The sequence below is a fragment of the Polyodon spathula genome, chromosome 2 (assembly GCF_017654505.1).
Source record: "Polyodon spathula isolate WHYD16114869_AA chromosome 2, ASM1765450v1, whole genome shotgun sequence".
In the NCBI taxonomy this organism is placed as follows: Eukaryota; Metazoa; Chordata; class Actinopteri; order Acipenseriformes; family Polyodontidae; genus Polyodon; species Polyodon spathula.
This window is the reverse complement of record NC_054535.1, coordinates 48,962,666-48,979,590: the sequence shown is the minus strand read 5'-3', so window position 1 is coordinate 48,979,590 and position 16,925 is coordinate 48,962,666. Positions and strand designations below refer to the sequence as shown.

The following is a 16,925-nucleotide window of genomic DNA, read 5'->3' as shown; positions in this document are numbered from 1 at the left end:
AGAAAGACATATTATCAACCTTTGTAGAACTGAACCCCAGTAAAACATTGCATATTACAACAGATTTATATATATATATATATATATATATAATTCATAAACTTGTGCTATCACTTAAAATGTAATATCTGCAAAGACAAGGTCTTTGACTATTTTGATATTATCAAATACCCAAGGTATTTTACCTTTCAAACTTTCAATAATTGTAATTTCCTCTTACCATTTCTTTGAATATATTCATTGGGAAATGCAGCTACTGGAGACTACAGACAACGTGTAAAGAGGTTACATTCCTGTATCTTTTTATTTCATCTTTATAGACCAGACAATAAACGTGTCTATGAATCAAATCATAAAAAAAACAGCATACATTTTTTTTTTATTTGTACTGTAGGGTTCTATAAACCCCTAGTACACTTGAAAACATGTAAGCTGTGAGATGTTATCAGTAAGTTAGGGTGTTTATACAAGCTGTTTTCACAGCTTCAAGTGGAGTGAATCAGTCATTCCATGCATCCAGGTACCTGACACGCATTCTTTTTTTTTAACCCAATAATAGTTTATTCTTTATCTGTCATTTGCGGTATGCACTAGGGATTTTAACTTGTTTAAACATTCTTAACCCCCAAACAAACACCTTCATTTTGACACCTAAGAACTAAGAACCACATCTAGCGTTTTAACTCAATTAGGTTTCCTATCAAATCAGCTATAAATTCAATTCCTCTTCTCAGTTTAGTATAATGTAGGTTATCAGATAAAACATATGGTCCCACAAATAAGATAATAACTTAAATCAATACATTGAGAACTGGGTCATCTTGCAATTAAGTCACCGATTAGTGTCCTTATTATTACACCTAATTATCTTCACGGATATGGCATGAAATCTGCTATGTTTAATTCCCTGCAATTATTTGCTGCTCGCCAACAGAAAGAACCAATTCTTAACAGAAATTGCTATGTTTTAGATAGGGTTCAAATTGCTAGGAATTGAGTGCCAGTTACCTATGAAGTAAGACAGAAGAATTGCCAACAGAACTGAAATGCCAACAGCACAGAGGGCGGTGCACTTCCAGCTACAGAACTTGGAGGATTTCTTGAATTTAAATGCACTCCTCGAGAGTGTGTTTCTTGGCAGGGGCCGGGTTGGTGGGGAGTAAACAGCACCAGTTGCCATTGTGTAGCCTGGTGTGGCCGTGCTGAACAGCGGTGTTGTCCCTGTGCCAGTCTTAAAGAGGAAGTGCCTGCAAAAGTATAAAGAAAGAATATACATAAAATATTATTCAAATACAGACCAAACGTTATATATATACTTGAATTAAACCATTTGGTTAATATAATACGTGCACCATGCACCAGTTTGGATATATATATATATATATATATATATATATATATATATATATATATATATATATATATATATATATATATATATATAGTTGTTCTTTTTTTTCCATGCACCACTTGTTTAATATAATACAAACAAATGTAGTTTTAAAGAGGTCCCTTTAGGTGTTCAAGAACAACTGTGATTGACTAATAGACCATTACACCAATGTTAATTAACCAGGTCATCTAATTCAATCAAATGCATTCGGTGGCTGCTACCTATTAACTTTTTTTTTTTTTTTTTACCCTAGTGAAAACCCACAGTGTTGATAAATTGAAACCTTCATCACTCCTGGTCTAATAGCTAAACGTTCTGGGTTCAAAGTAATTCCGGACAATTAAACCTGATCCTCTAATTCAAAATGAACAGTTCTGACAAGAGATTGCAGCTCTAAGGCTACAGTATATATCGTTAACTTGGGAAGTAGAAATGCTTGCAGTATAAAGCTACCATTATTACATCCATCAATTTGCTTTTGGAGCACTATACAATCTTGAGAGATCTACTTTGGGGTTCCTTTTTTCTTTCTTAAAACAGGTAGTTCCCATCTGAATATGTGGTAGAAATATAATTCAAATAACCATCTTGTTTAAACTAGGGGTGCACCGATATAAGGGAAAAAATACAGTTGGCTATCGGCAGTTTTTGTTATTTTAGCCAATAATGTACACAATATTCATACCTGAATTTCTTCCAGCACAGAACTTACGATACTAATGATGCAAGAACACTGAGACAGTCATTTTCCTTGTGCTCAGAACAGCAGTGTTTGGATTTTTTAATTAAAATATCTGAAGACAACAATAGGATAGCCAGGTTTTTTGCAGCAGAACAGACTTGATGCTACATTAAATCCACTGTTGAACTGAGTGTAGAATATTATTCTGATGCTTTTTAAAAAAGCTTTCTTCTTTGAATAGTTAAGACTCTGGAGTGTTTGCATGCCTGTGCAAAACAATTCCTCTTAGTTTGCGCAGACTGCATGGTTATTACATTATTATTATTATTATTATTATTATTATTATTTATTATTATATTATTATTATTATTATTATTATTATTATTATTATGTTTTTAGCAGAGGCACCTTTATCCAAAGCGACTTACAGAGAATAGTGTGAGTTTAAAATATGCATCAGCTGCAGTCACTTACAGCAACGTCTCACCTGAGACGGCACACAATGTACTTCAAACTGGCCTTTTTTTAGTTTTTGTTTATCTGCATTGGTTGCAGGTGTATTCAGCAGCATTTTGAAGCAGAAATTGATCACTGTGCCTTCTTTTGTTAAGTAACAAATTCAAGTTGACTGAATTTTGTAAGCGGAAATTTAATATTTTTATGACATCTTTTTTTTTTTTTTTTATTAAGTGGACAATTTAAGTTGCATTTTTAACAGTGTATGCTTAAAATAAGAATTGAACTAATGTTGTTTTTTCTACTGTACAATATAAGCAGCATTTCTAATACGCAATGTTTGTACTAATGCAAAATGTTATTTTTGTGTGACTGTATTGTAAAACAAATGTATACTGTACAAATGTATGTGTACAAATGTAAGTGTTGTCAAGCACACAGTATAATACTATGTAATTTTTTAATTCATTTTCTGAAGTAAATGCAACAAGTAAACAAAACCTGTTAATTTTTGTCATAAATACAACAAGTATACAATATCTGTTTTTTAACATTTATAATTATAAAACAGTTTAAATATAGGCCCTATGCCTTGTTCTAGTAGTTTACAAAGCTTAACTGCCCTATCTATTATATCGGTATCCTATCGGTATCAGTCGATATGGGTAGATAACCATCGGCTATTTGTATCGGCCAAGAAAATCTTTATCGGTGCACCCCTAGTTTAAATAAATACATCAGAAAATATGTTTAGTAGCTTGTGAACCTATTTAAGTTCCTTTTCATTTTCAAATAACATAAAAAATAGCAAAGTTAAGCAATTCTCAAAATCAGCATTCTTTTTTTCTTTAACTTAAAAATATAAAATCATAAAGACATGTTTCTACAATTACCACAATATCTACTATCCTGGTTTAACGCTTCTCATTAAATACATAACTCTGCCAGATAATAATAATAAAAATAAATAAATAAAAAAAATTATTTTTTAAAAAATTTTCTTTTTGCAACAACCGTTCTTGGTATGTATTAATATTATTATAATATTAATATTAATAATAATAATAATATTAGCCTAATAAGGCTTTGAATGCTTATGGCTTTGAATGCTTATAAATGACTTAAAAACATATATTTTGGGCACTAGTTGTAATGCATTTGTCCAAACGAGCATCTTTTTTTTTTTTATTTAAATAGACATATCCTTTATGTTTTAATGCTCTTACTAGTCTTCAAAGCTTTCAATAAATTTCATAGAACTACACTAAAAAAAAAAAAAAATAGAAATAGCTAACCAATTAAAACAGTCAGCGAAAAGCATACTGAAAGCGGGTAGTGAAATTGATTTAGACCATTTTTAAAGTACGGCTTGCATAGAAATCTTACTGTAACTGAGATCTTTTTAAAATTGTCATTCAAATCAGCTATAGCTGGAAGCTGCAAACTAATAATGTACAACCTAAAAGTATGTACAATCATTTTAGCATTTAAATTTAACAAGAAATAAATCTGAATTTGTTTTGGTCAAGTAATCTTACATTTCCCTTGTACTAAAACAGCACTGGCGTAATAAGCTTTTCTCACATCATTATTTTTTACAATGTTAGGGTTTCCATGTCAACAGCTAGTATCATGTGAACACTTAGAGTAACATACCCATCCCCATAACCGCCATCGTGGCATGGTGGAGTAAATACATCCATCTCTATAAGGTTGTCATGCCCATTTTCGAGAACTGCTTGCTTTGCTAATTTTCTACACATAGAAATGAGATAAGACAAGCAATTAGCATGTTGTTATTCACCGTGACTGCAATATTCACAATAGTGTGCATTTATATAAGTGTTGTCCCCCCCCCCCCCCCCCCCCCCCCCCCCCCCCCCCCCCCCTCTTATTTGGTTCAAGTTCAATTTTTAAAAACCTATTTTTAGACTATATAAAATAACAAAATAAATAAAAACATCTTGGCAATAAGTTAAATAGAACTGGAATGTATCTTGCAGGTTATGTGCTGTGACTATTACTTCCCCACACAATGATCAGAGTGATGCTGTTCCTGTGAATGCATTAAAAAAAAGGGAGAGAAAATTCTTCAGGCTCTTAAGTAGGTCCCCTACACAGCATAGTATAATGCAGGGCCAGGAATGAGACACAACTGAATAATTTAAATTCATATTCAAATCAAATTTGAATTAATATCCCTATGCACCACAGGGAGAGAAAAGGAAAAAAAAAACACCTTTCAAAAGGAACAGCTTTCCGTAAAATGCACATTCTAGATCTGTCCATTGACTCTGCTCTAATCCCTTCCACATCAGGAATGTGGAATGGGACAGATTGATTTGTGAATATATGTTAATCAGGAGCCACATGAAACACTGCCAGCAAAGACTGCCAGAAAACAAAAAAAAAAATCATATGTCTATAAAGAGTATTAAGAAAATGCAATGATATTATATAAGAAGACATTCAAATAAGGTTAATGTGCACAGTCCTAGGAGGAGGCCCTCCAGGAGATTTACAATAGTGAGAGATTGGATGGCTGCTGGAGTGGAACCAAGCTAAGGCTGGCCAGAGTGAGGAAGTGAGCTTGAACGACAGGGAGGGACTGTTAACTGTATCAGAAAGAAGGATGGGAGCTGCGGTTCATTACATTCATAGTTAGTAACAACACACTGTAGTGTTTCTATTATCAGATTTTATAAGCAGTGAGTGAGTCATATTTAATAAACAGTAAAAAATACAGAATGTAAAGGGGCCTATAAATTCCTGCGATAAAGAATGTCTTTCCCAAGTTTATCATACATGGATAAATGGCTGTACTGTAGATATCATGGTAAAAATATAATTAAGATTTTGGAGCGTGTGAAAAAAATCAACGTTAATAATACAAGACTAGCAAAAATAACTTGTTGCAGTTATGAGCCGAGTCCCTCTAGTTTTAAATGTAACCATTACTTCATTCCCTTCATAAACAATGGGGCAAAAAATTCTCCCTTACAATTTTAACTTTTATCTTTTATCTATTAATTAATTGGACCTATCAAATTAAGCATATGTAGAAACACTATTGATAGTATAACTGTGGCTGTGGCTGTTCTTGTAGTATATATTCTCGTGAGATAATAAACCAAAGGATCATTTCAATCCCTGAGGTGCTGGCTGACCTTTAATGAAGAGGGAACGCTTTGTGTTTTAGTTGTGTTTGATGATGAGTTCCTCAGTTGTAAAGATGCATTCTAGGCCCTGGAGAGCTGCCTTGAGCAGAATCGCTATGCTGGGGTGAGTCTTCCTGAAGATGTACTCAGAACACTCAGAGAGGTACTTATGGCCGCTACCAAAGGCTGAGATTACAATGCACACACAGCCTTCACAGGGGGTTCCCACCACATCCTGGCCGCCTAAACACTACTCTATTGTATGCAAGCTACAAAAGGGACTTAAATACTACAACAAACAAGAAATGTTATTAAAAAAAAAAAAAAAAATACTGCAAGCTAAAACCAGATAATATTAGAGTGATTCCGCCTCACTAATTACTAGCAACCACTGCTACTGGAGAGCAGTAGTCCCTTTTTTACGTGACTTCAGCAAATGTATAAATATTGCTGAGATGAACATAATGAATAATAACAAAACTACCTCAGGGACATGGTATCAAATGCTTCCTCCAGGTATTGCAATGGTAATGTATTTGTTAACAGCACAATCCAATTTAAGGAAAATATCTTTTTAAATCTTCTTAATGTAAGATTATGTAATTTTATGTATTTTTTCTTTTCATTTTTTATCTTCAAGTGAAATTATTAGACTAAAATGACAGGTATAACTACATTCACATGGAATTTTTGATACTACAATTACATTACAAAACAATAATTAAATAATTTATATTTTAATAATTTATATAATTAGTGTTTATTGCTTAATATTTGTAAATGTATTTTAAAACATACCGTAACCATTTAATGTTTATTTTAATGTTAGGTATAATTTACTTTAATTGCATTTTAAACTTGCAAAATAAGTGATCTAAAAACAAAAAAAAAAGTTAAATATTAAATAAAAAATGTCATTATTCAACCATAAATTACATTGCAATGGACTTTTGAATATCATTTTTTTTTTTTCATGCAGGCACTGTCTCATACTGGCCCCATTTGAAGGTCATGTTCTCGTTTGACAAGATTACCTTTTTTGGACAAGATTTGCAAATGCTGTAACTGTAAACTTTTGAACGCAAAGAGACTGGCTGACCATTTATTTTTAATTAGAAATGCTGGAACAAATTACTATGCGAATCCAGATATCTCTTTTCATGTTTTTGAAAGCTGCTCTCAAACAAGCAACATTAAGATTTTTTTTCAGCCACTCCTGAGTGTTCTGAAAGCACCGACCACTTCATCAATAGATTTCCATTACAAGAGAGTAGATGTTAAAAGTAGAGTAGATGTTAAAAGTAGAGTAGATGCTGATTTGAAAACTCGGCTCTCGCCAAGATAAGCGGCAACTAAGACGTAGCTTTACAGTAAACGAATGTGATCCATCTGCATCTCCATCCATTTGCATTTCTTTCCATCTAATGATGTAGATATCCTTCTGCCTGGTGTTAATGGCTGAAGTGTAATGCTGGCTCCAGGGAACAGCTTATTTAGCCTCCCCAGAGCATCAGCTCGCACAACGGCTGCGATGCTGGCTCCGGGGATCAACCATAGCGCGGTCTCCCCAGCGCATCAGCATGACAACTGTCTGGACTGAGCTAAGTAGGGTACATCTCTGGGGTCTTCAAGTGGGCACCTTCCGTCCAAGTTCAATGTTTCAAGTAGAAACAAGATTGAAACCACTAGAAATGCTTCAGATCAGACCTTTCCGTGCCCATTAATTGAAACTAAAGTGAGAGCAAAAAACAACAACTTTATTTTAAGCTAGACATTAAGGATTTAAACATTGTGAAATTTAACTGTGAAGATTTTGATTAATCAGAGGAACAATGACACAGACCCAACGGGAGATGGCCTAAAAACACCTCAACACTGCTACTTCAGCAGCATCTGCTAGCTCTTCCAGAGCAAATGCAGCAGGTGCAAGTGGAACACTGCTATGGTGCTGCAGTATTTTTAGATGATCCCCCCGGTGTGCATCGGTTGGTATTTTTTTTAATAATTAGCCTGTTCCTAGCAGACTCCAATGTGAAAGTAATGTGTGGTTCTTGTCTTCCCTGTGTAGCTCTTTCTTAAGCATACTGTACAGTACATGCCAGTCAGCACTCAAAAATACTATAAACATATTTTTTGGAGGTTTACTATAAATCTTAACATTCATATAAAACAGCCATCTATGATCCAGTACAGCCACATTTAAAAATGATTAATATACCAGTGTTCTCAATAGCATTAATATACTCTCCTCCAAGCGTTCCTGACTGATACAAACTTGTCTTTCATTTCAGTTGCCACTGTCAACAATTAAGACTCACTTAGTCTGATTTTTTTTCTTAAATTAAGTATAAATTCAATTGCAGTAGATTTAAATTATTATTTTTTAAGCACAACAATTTTTTGACCCAAGTTTTGACCCAAGTTTCTTTTACTACTGACTACTAACTATTGGCCCGTTTGTTGTTAACACTGTATATTGTTTTGGAAAAATAAGGCTGTGAGTTAAACGATGTAAATGAAGTGTGTATTATCTTTGAAACACTAAAAAAATTGATTAAATACATGGAGTGCAAATAATTCAAATTGCATTGTAGCCAGGCACTATTTAGTGGCCGCATTTGCAGAGTTAGGAGTACAGAGAGCAGTATTCACTGCATGACATTTATGGAGCACGAAAATACAAACCAAACAAAGGGCAGCAAAATTCTCTTGGCGCACGGAAAATAAAATAACAGTTTTCTGAGAAGGAGCTGAGAGCCCTTACGGCTGAGGTCACGCATGGAAGGGAGTTGTTTGGAAAAGCACCAGCCAACATCAGTTATGCTACAGGGTTCATATACTTTTTCAACATCAAAATTCCATACTTTTTCCAGACTTTCACTTGTTCTTACACACACACACACACACACACACACACGACAACCCGTCACCGAGGAAACTCGATTATATATATATATATTATATATATATAGATTATATATATATATATATATATATATATATATATGGTGTTTTTAAATTTACGCTGATAAAACCATACGGTTGAAAATGCAGGTTGGTCAGTACATTCTGTATAATAAATAAAGAAGTAATCGGCACTTAACTTGTATGTATTTATTTTTAAATGTATGGTTTCAACATTTACATTAATTAATTAAAACACAGTTTAATGTAAATTAACACTTCTTCAGTATTAAAGAGATATTCACAATTTGATAAATTATACCTGTTGTGCACTTGTAATCACTTAGCAGGTCAATGAAAGCTATAGAAAGCCTACTTTCACATTGCCCTCCACTTCAAGTAAATTAATCCGCATTTTTCCTTTTTAATGCCTTCTTCCTTAAACAGCTGCTTCCCATGATGACTAACATGCTTTACAGCCAGTGACCTGCTTTAATCCCAAAGATTATCTGATGGGAAATTACCTAGAAAGGTAATGCAACCATATCTGTCATCTAAGCATTTGATATGCCATCAGTATGTTTAACCAGGTCATGTTTCATCAGTGCACATTAAGTGGCAAGAAATTATCCTCTTGTGTCTTCAGTTGTTGACTGAGATTTTGGTAACAAATAAATCATACGCACCTATAAAGACAGCGATTTAAAATAAATAAATAAATAAATAAATAAATAAAAATAGAAAAAACCTGTGCCACAATGTTGTTGAATCCTGCATTACATTACCTTCTAAATTATAAGGTTACAACCACAACCACAGATGTTTTGAAAATGAAAGCTAATCTACATTTAAAAGATTCACGTAACGTGTTACTAACTAATTTGTTCATAAATATGTAAGCTTGCACCTTGCCTTTTCACTGTATTTAAATGCTGTACTACTGTACAATTTTGAAGAAATTAACTAAGTAGTAACAACAGAACCAAGGTTTTAAGACAAAAATATACACTGGGGTTGTTTAATTAAACAGTGGCATTAGTTAGCCGTGTGTGTGAGTGAGTGTATATATTATATATATATATATATATATATATATATATTATATATATATATATATATATATATATATATATATATATATAAGGCAATTTCCTGTTGTCTTATCTATGTAATTACGTCAGTTATTGTATTTCATCTATTATTCATACTGCTACTGCCAAAACAACGAAGACGTTACTTGGATCATGGTAACGTCACAGCTAGCTATTTTCTCCTGTTTTTGTTTTCGTTGTCAGAATTTTAATTATTATTAATAGTAATAATGATCTTCCTATTATGTGTTCATTTTTAGCATGAGAGAAACCAGACTTAACATTAGAACAACATAATATCCATGACAGATTAAATTAGCATTTTATAGACACTGAATAAAGTTAATATCTTGTTAGGCCATTATATGTTATCGTATAAAATCGTAAAGTTTTTAACAGTTATTTAATTTCACTTTTGGTCTATAAACTTCATACCTTGAAATTGTATCCACGTTGTTCTGTACTGTAGGTATGTGTACTCCACTGTCCAATACGATTTTGCTGTAGGTCTTGCGCGTAAGTACACGGGGCAGTGCCTCAGTCATCTATCGGGAAGCTCTATTAGCAATGGTTTCCTGCTTTATGAAAGATACTAATAAGGTATGTGTTAAAAAAATACCGGTAATTATATACGAGTTCACTCAGGGTCGGTCATATACTGCAACATATTTTATTAGAAAAATGCTACTGCATTAAATAAAACAAAATAAATAAATAAATAAATAAATAAACTAGTAGCATATTAAGAGTTTTGGGTAACAACATTGCTACCAAATATACGTTATCTTTGTATATACAAATCACTACACAACACTTTGGGTAGTTGGTTACTGTTTAAGCAAGACATTTCAGAATGACGTGCTTGCCTTTTTTTTCGGTCCCATGAGATTCTGGCTCGCACAGAACAATGAGTTTTTGTCCCAGATGGCTTTCCATAGAGATGACAGTGGCTGCATTTCTAAATTCCACGCCGAGAAGCAACAACTCTCAAAATCGTTCCTAAACTCACCGTTGAGAGGAGGGACGCACATCGTTGGCACAACGCTGACTCAACGAACTCACCGACTCTCAGAGCTGGTGAGCTGATCAAAGGAAAGATGGTGACACGCACAACCGCGATCAAGATGTTATAAAAAAAATTATGAATGGGATTTAAATGTAGATACTGATACTGCAATCCGCCTTCAAAACGGTAATTGTTAATATACACATTAATAGACAAATACATATGTTTATGTATTATTGGATAACAAATAAAACACAGCAAATATGATAACGTAACTATATATATATATATATATATATATATATATATATATATATATATATATATATTACAAAGTTATGCAACACATTTAATAAAAACTTGTAAAAAAATATTTTTAGATTCTGAAGATGCAGGCCGATATGCAGAATCACTCATTTAAAATTTTACTGTTTAGTTTAGGAATGCAACGAAGCGTTTCAAAATACCTGGACGTCTGACAATTGTGAGGTTTTTGCTGAGTCAACAACGCTCAACAGTACCGTTGAATTTAGGTACGCACACAATGCGTGCGCACCCATGATATGGTTTGTTTACTTTCTGCTGTCTAAAACTTTTAAATACAGGCTCAAGAGCTGCTGTGTTGATCCTGTTTTTTTTTTTTTTTAATATATACTAACCTCATATAATACAAAGCTCTTTTTCATTTGCCATTTAAACGGTCATGCATTTCTGGTGAGGCGGTAAATGAGTGGCATGTATTTTTATCATTTGCATCGACAGCACTAATAACATACACAGGTACCCGAAAATACGGAAATTTTAAATTACCCGACTCTACTCATTTCTCTTTTTACTATCCAAGTACCAGTTTATTGAATTTGAGAATTTAAAGAAAATGTAGAACATATGACAATATAGTTGTAAGCGTGGGTCTCTGGCCAGCGTAATAAAAACAATGTTAAAATAAGCTTTTGCATTAAGCTTTTTCTTAACTAACAGGATATCAATGTTTTACAGAAAACAGTAACGCAGCGAGCAGCAAGTACACCTCAATAATAACTGCGGCGATTATTCTCAGGTACTAAATCAAACAAAACAACAAAACAGTGCTCTACAATGCGACTAATTTGGTTGCATATGACACTAAAAATTTTGCTTGTGTGAATGTCAGTTTTAATTTAGGCGCACGTGTGTCACTAGAAAGTCCTAAAGTTTGACTATAAAAAGTAAACGTTTTTTAGCTGAAATTATAAACAAACACACATAGCTAAATTCATAATTCAGTCGTAATGTACTCTAGGAATGTAGTTTATTGGTATCCACTGCCCACTGTTAATCACACTGAGCAGCCCTGTACAGTATTAATTTTTAGTACGGGGTCTCCCCCTCAGCACCTGTAGTTTATTTTGAATTTTGTACTATGATGTATTTATTTGTGTTTAGTGTGTGTGTGTGTGTGTGTGTGTATATATATATATATATATATATATATATATATATATATATATATATATATATATATATATATGACGGCGAAGCGCCGTGTGTTTTGTTACTGTTTTGACGGCGTAACCACATTTTGTTTTGTTATTGTTTTTATTTTAAAACGTGTTCTGGCAAAGGCGAGGGAGTAACTCGTCCTCTGCCAGGATTGATTAACCGCGTGCAGAAGGTGGCCATCTCCCAAATTAATAAAGTGATTAATTAGTTGCTAATCGGAAGATGGTCACCTGCATAAATACCTGCAGCTCTCTCCCCTCAAAGTGGGTGTTCGGAGGAGTGGACGAGAGTGGGAGAAGAGCGTAAAAAAATAAAAATAAAAATGAAAACGAAACCAAAACTTAAAGGATCTATAAAGGCTACTGCCCAGCCGGACCTTTATGTCTATTTTGTGTTCGTGATTTATTTTTGTTTAAATATGTTGTTTCACTCTGTGAGCAGTGTTTGTTTTGTTTAAATATTTTATTTATTTTTGTATTTAAAATAAACGGCGCGCTGCGTCTCTTTTTGAACTGCAGTTACCCTGCCTGTTTATTATTCTTCCACATTCTGGCCCGACATCACCACTCAGCTATTTCCTGCCACACATGGAGTTAATCGTGGGATCACCAGCGCGGAAGCCCTCCTCCACAGCATGGGAGTGCAGTACTGCTGTTGCATCTGTGGGGAGTGGGGGCATTTCCCAGTGAACTGCCCCCTCCCACCAGAGGAATGCCTGTTGTGCCCACCCCCACTACAGCCCAAGAGGGAGGAGCCTGAACGTCCTGCGCCTGAGTGGGAGGACCCAGAACATCCACAGCCCAAGAGGGGGGAATCGGTGCGTCCACAGCACAAGAGAGGGTAGTTGGTGCATCCACAACCCAAGAGGGGGAAGACCGAACTTCCACAGCCCAGGTACCCACCAGGAGAGGGAGAATACCTGCTGGTTCCACTTCCACCAACATGGGAGGACTGCATGCTGCTCCCACCTGCACGAGCAGAGGGAGAATACCTGCTGGTTCCACCTCCCCCCCCCCGTGGGAGGACTGCGTGCCGCTCCCACCTCCACCAGCAGAGGGAGAATACCTGCTGGTTCCACCTCCATGGGAGGACTATGTGCCACTCCCACCTTCCCACCTCCACCAAACAGAGGGAAAGTACCTGCTGGTTCCGCCTCCACTATCGTGGGAGGACTAAGTGCCGCTCTCTGCTCCCACCTCCACCAGCAGAGGGAGCGTGCCTGCTGGTTTCCCCACTGCAGCCAGAGGGGGAGGAGCCTCGGCCGCCTTTGCCGCCAGAAGGGGAGGAGCTCCTGCCATCTTTGCAGACAGAAGGGGAGGAGCTCCGGCTGCCTTTCATGCCTGAAAGAGAGGAGCTCCTGCCGCCTTTCATGCCAGAAGGGGAGGCGCCCTTGCCGCCTTCGCCAGGAGCTGCCTCTGTCTTGACCACCACCACCCAAGGGAGCAGATCAGGACCTGCTTCTCCCTTCACGACAGGACGGACCAGGACAAGAGGCTGCCGGGCCTCAGCAGCTCTTGCATAGGTTGCTGAGGGGAGCATGGGGGAAAACCACCCGGCCACAGTAGCTGCGAAGAGGGCCAACCCCATCACAGCCGCTAGTCCTGGCTCTCCTCCTGCCGTCGCCTCTGAGGGTCTGCTGCCGCCATCACCTCCCGAGGGTATGCCGCTGCCGTCGCCTCCCGAGGGCCCGCTGCCTACCTTTCATAGTGGCCCACCATCACAAAGCGCTTTACAGGGTAGGCTGTGAACTGCGCATTATATGCAGTCACTTACAATAGGACATTGATTTAACATCTCATCCGCAGGATGGAGCACAAGGAGGTTAAGTGACTTGCTCAGGATCACACAGTGAGTCATTCAGTGTCAGAGGTGGGATTTGAACCGGTAATCTTCTGGTTACAAGCCTTGTGCCCAGTTGCATAAAACATCTTAAGTATTTCACTTGTGTATTTTTTCACTTAGCTAAGGGAAAAACTTAATGGTGTTGCACAAAACATCTTAACCGCTTTCCTTAGCTAAGGGAAAATACTTAAGTATGTCTGGAATTTTAAATATTTCAACCAATAGGCGAGTATCTTACTGTACGCTGTAAATCCTGTCTCTACGGCAACGTATGGGCAGTGAAGTAAAATTACAGTATGGCTGATAAAAAAAAAAAAAAAAAAAAAAAAAAAAGAAACCCAAACTTGACAGAGAATGGAAAAATAATACTTTTGGAGGAATATAATAAAAGAAAGCAAAAATAACAGGCAAACTATGCCCGAATTTGACAACTGCCATGAAGCAGAAGAAATGTAATGGTAAATCGCAGCATTCACAAGCTAAAAAAAATGAAAATGTCAGTTGTTGCAAAAAAGGAGTTTTCTGATTTCAGAAGAGCATCACAAAAACAGGTGCTTCTACAAAAAATATGTTTGTTTAAACACTATTTTTATGGCTGTGTTAACAACAAAGTGACAGCGGTATCGTGTATTTAGCGAAATAGACCATTACAATCTCACTTATGATGTTATGGAACCGACAACATTTTTTGAGTATACGTTTTTATAGTGCAAAAGACAACGTGCTTAAATACAGTAGTTAACTTGATATAGTTAACTTACACCCTCTGTCATTAAAAGTGAGAGTATAGCAACCATGTTCGTAACATAAGAACTCCCCCCCCCATGTTCCCCCCCCACCCCCCCCCCCCCCCCCCCCCCCCCCGTCATTTTCTCCCCCTTCCTTTTTTAGGCAGGTCACCTCCTCCAGAACCTCAGCAATGACCCAGCTGCTGCTTAATATAATTGGAGTGAACTCCCCCATTTTAAGCGGGATTCCTGGTGGTATGGAATGCGAGATACTATTAAAGGTAGCAATGAGGAACTATGGTGAGAACTAGTGTACAATAGAAACATGTACAGTATATTACAAGTGTAATAAATACTTAAATAGACAGTACTGTAAAGTAATGGTATAGGGTAGTTAATTTGAGTGTCCAGTAGTTTGCTACAAACTATATACATTTAATAACTTACTATTTACTTCTTAAATGCGCACTTGGCAAGCTGACATTGTTACAATGTATGTTACCAGTCAATTTATTATAGCAAAAAATGGGGGACAAAGCAGAACTGAAAACATAAAGAGAAGAAATAACTTATCTTCAAAAGGAAGTTTTAATTTGAGAGGCAGAAAAGAAAATTAGAAATAAAAAAAAAACGTGCAATTGAAAAAAGTAATTTAAATCTGCAATCTATCATTCTAAATGAAAAAAAAAAAAAATTAATTACAAGTGGGAAACTGTCAATTGACACCCCAAATGCACCTGTGCAATAATGCTCTTCAGTAAAGCAATGAATGTTTATTACCCTCCTGTGATTAAAAATACAATTTAAAACTTCAGTAATAATTAACATTTTTTTAATTATCTTAAAACAGTGTTTTTCTAATCAGTTAACATGCAATACATAACACAGGTTTATAAACTGTTGTTTATTTTTTAAGTAAAAATGTTAATTACAAAAAAAAACTTTGTGTTTATTTCTCAGATCTAAACACTAAAATAAGGCTAAAATATTTAGTTCACACACTATTGAAACCAATTCTACACAAAATATGTGTTTAACAAATATGAGTTGTGTAGCTTTTTCCACAGTCTGAGTAGGATACTGTGTCTCTCCCAAATATTTTAACGTGGTGCCTGTGTTTCTCCTAATATTCCAACACAGTGCCTATGTAAAAATGAATAATCACACTCAGTACTGTGTAAAAAAACAACACATTATGAGTTGTTTTTAACACATTTAAGTGAAGAAGAATTTTCAGGGATAGAGAAAATCTTTTGATATAATGGATGATGAGCTTTTAATAATAATAATAATAATAATAATAATAATAATAATAATAATAATAATAAAACAAAGTTTTTGACTAAAAGTTCTGTCTTTTTAAATGTCTGCAATGCTGGAATTAAAGTTACAACCACAAACAAGAATTCACTTCTGAATAATGAAATAATGCTGTGGATTTCCAAAAAGTCGCTGGATTTCCCAGGCTAGATTTGAATTAAGGTTTTAAAAAATGGAAAAATTAAACTGAAAAAATGTAATTACAATGGCATGCAAGAGAAGGATTTGAAGGGTTAAGAAATGGTATCATCAGCCAGTTCTCTGTCTCTGAAAATCCTTCTGTGAAGTGTGGCTCTGTCCTCTTCAATTTCCAAAAATGCTGCCATTACCTTTTGTTTTTTTTTCGACATAATGGACCTCAATAGGACATTTAAGTATTTTCACTTACTTTTCCCCTTAAATCATTTTGTGCAACAGTTAACTAACTTAAGGAAATACTTAAGTACAAATACTACTGAAGTAGAATTACTTAAATTCCCACTAAGAGATTTCCCTTAAGTTGTTTTATGTAACACATTTAAACTTAGAGAACATTTAAGGGGAAAACTAAGGGGGCAATTTCACTTAAGATGTTTTATGCAACCGGGCACTGGACTTTAACCACTGGACCACACTGCTTCACAATATAGCATTTAAATATGTATCATACTCTTAAAACATTAATATATGTAACATTATTTTTTTTTAAATCATTACCCGTAAAAGATCCAGGTACCCGGGTATTTTTCACAGCGTGTACCCGGTTCCGGATTTTCTACCCGTGATGCCTTCGAATATATATAATATTGTACTTGGTTGGTTTCCGGAGTCTCAATGATCAATTGAGCATGCCTGGGAATTGCCAGAATAATGTGACCAACAAG

General features: G+C 35.4%; 1 protein-coding gene across 1 annotated transcript in view; it reads right to left on the bottom strand.

The window, feature by feature from the left end:
* LOC121297390 (teneurin-3-like) overlaps positions 1–16,925 on the bottom strand; it is a 258,654-nt gene that overhangs the window by 67,688 nt on the left and 174,041 nt on the right. The window contains exons 6-7 of the mRNA XM_041223701.1: positions 4,188–4,286; positions 1,009–1,247 (exon numbers count right to left, since the gene is read on the bottom strand). Of these exons, the coding sequence (XP_041079635.1) occupies positions 1,009–1,247; positions 4,188–4,286 (338 nt within the window). The remainder of the gene's footprint in view (positions 1–1,008; positions 1,248–4,187; positions 4,287–16,925) is intronic.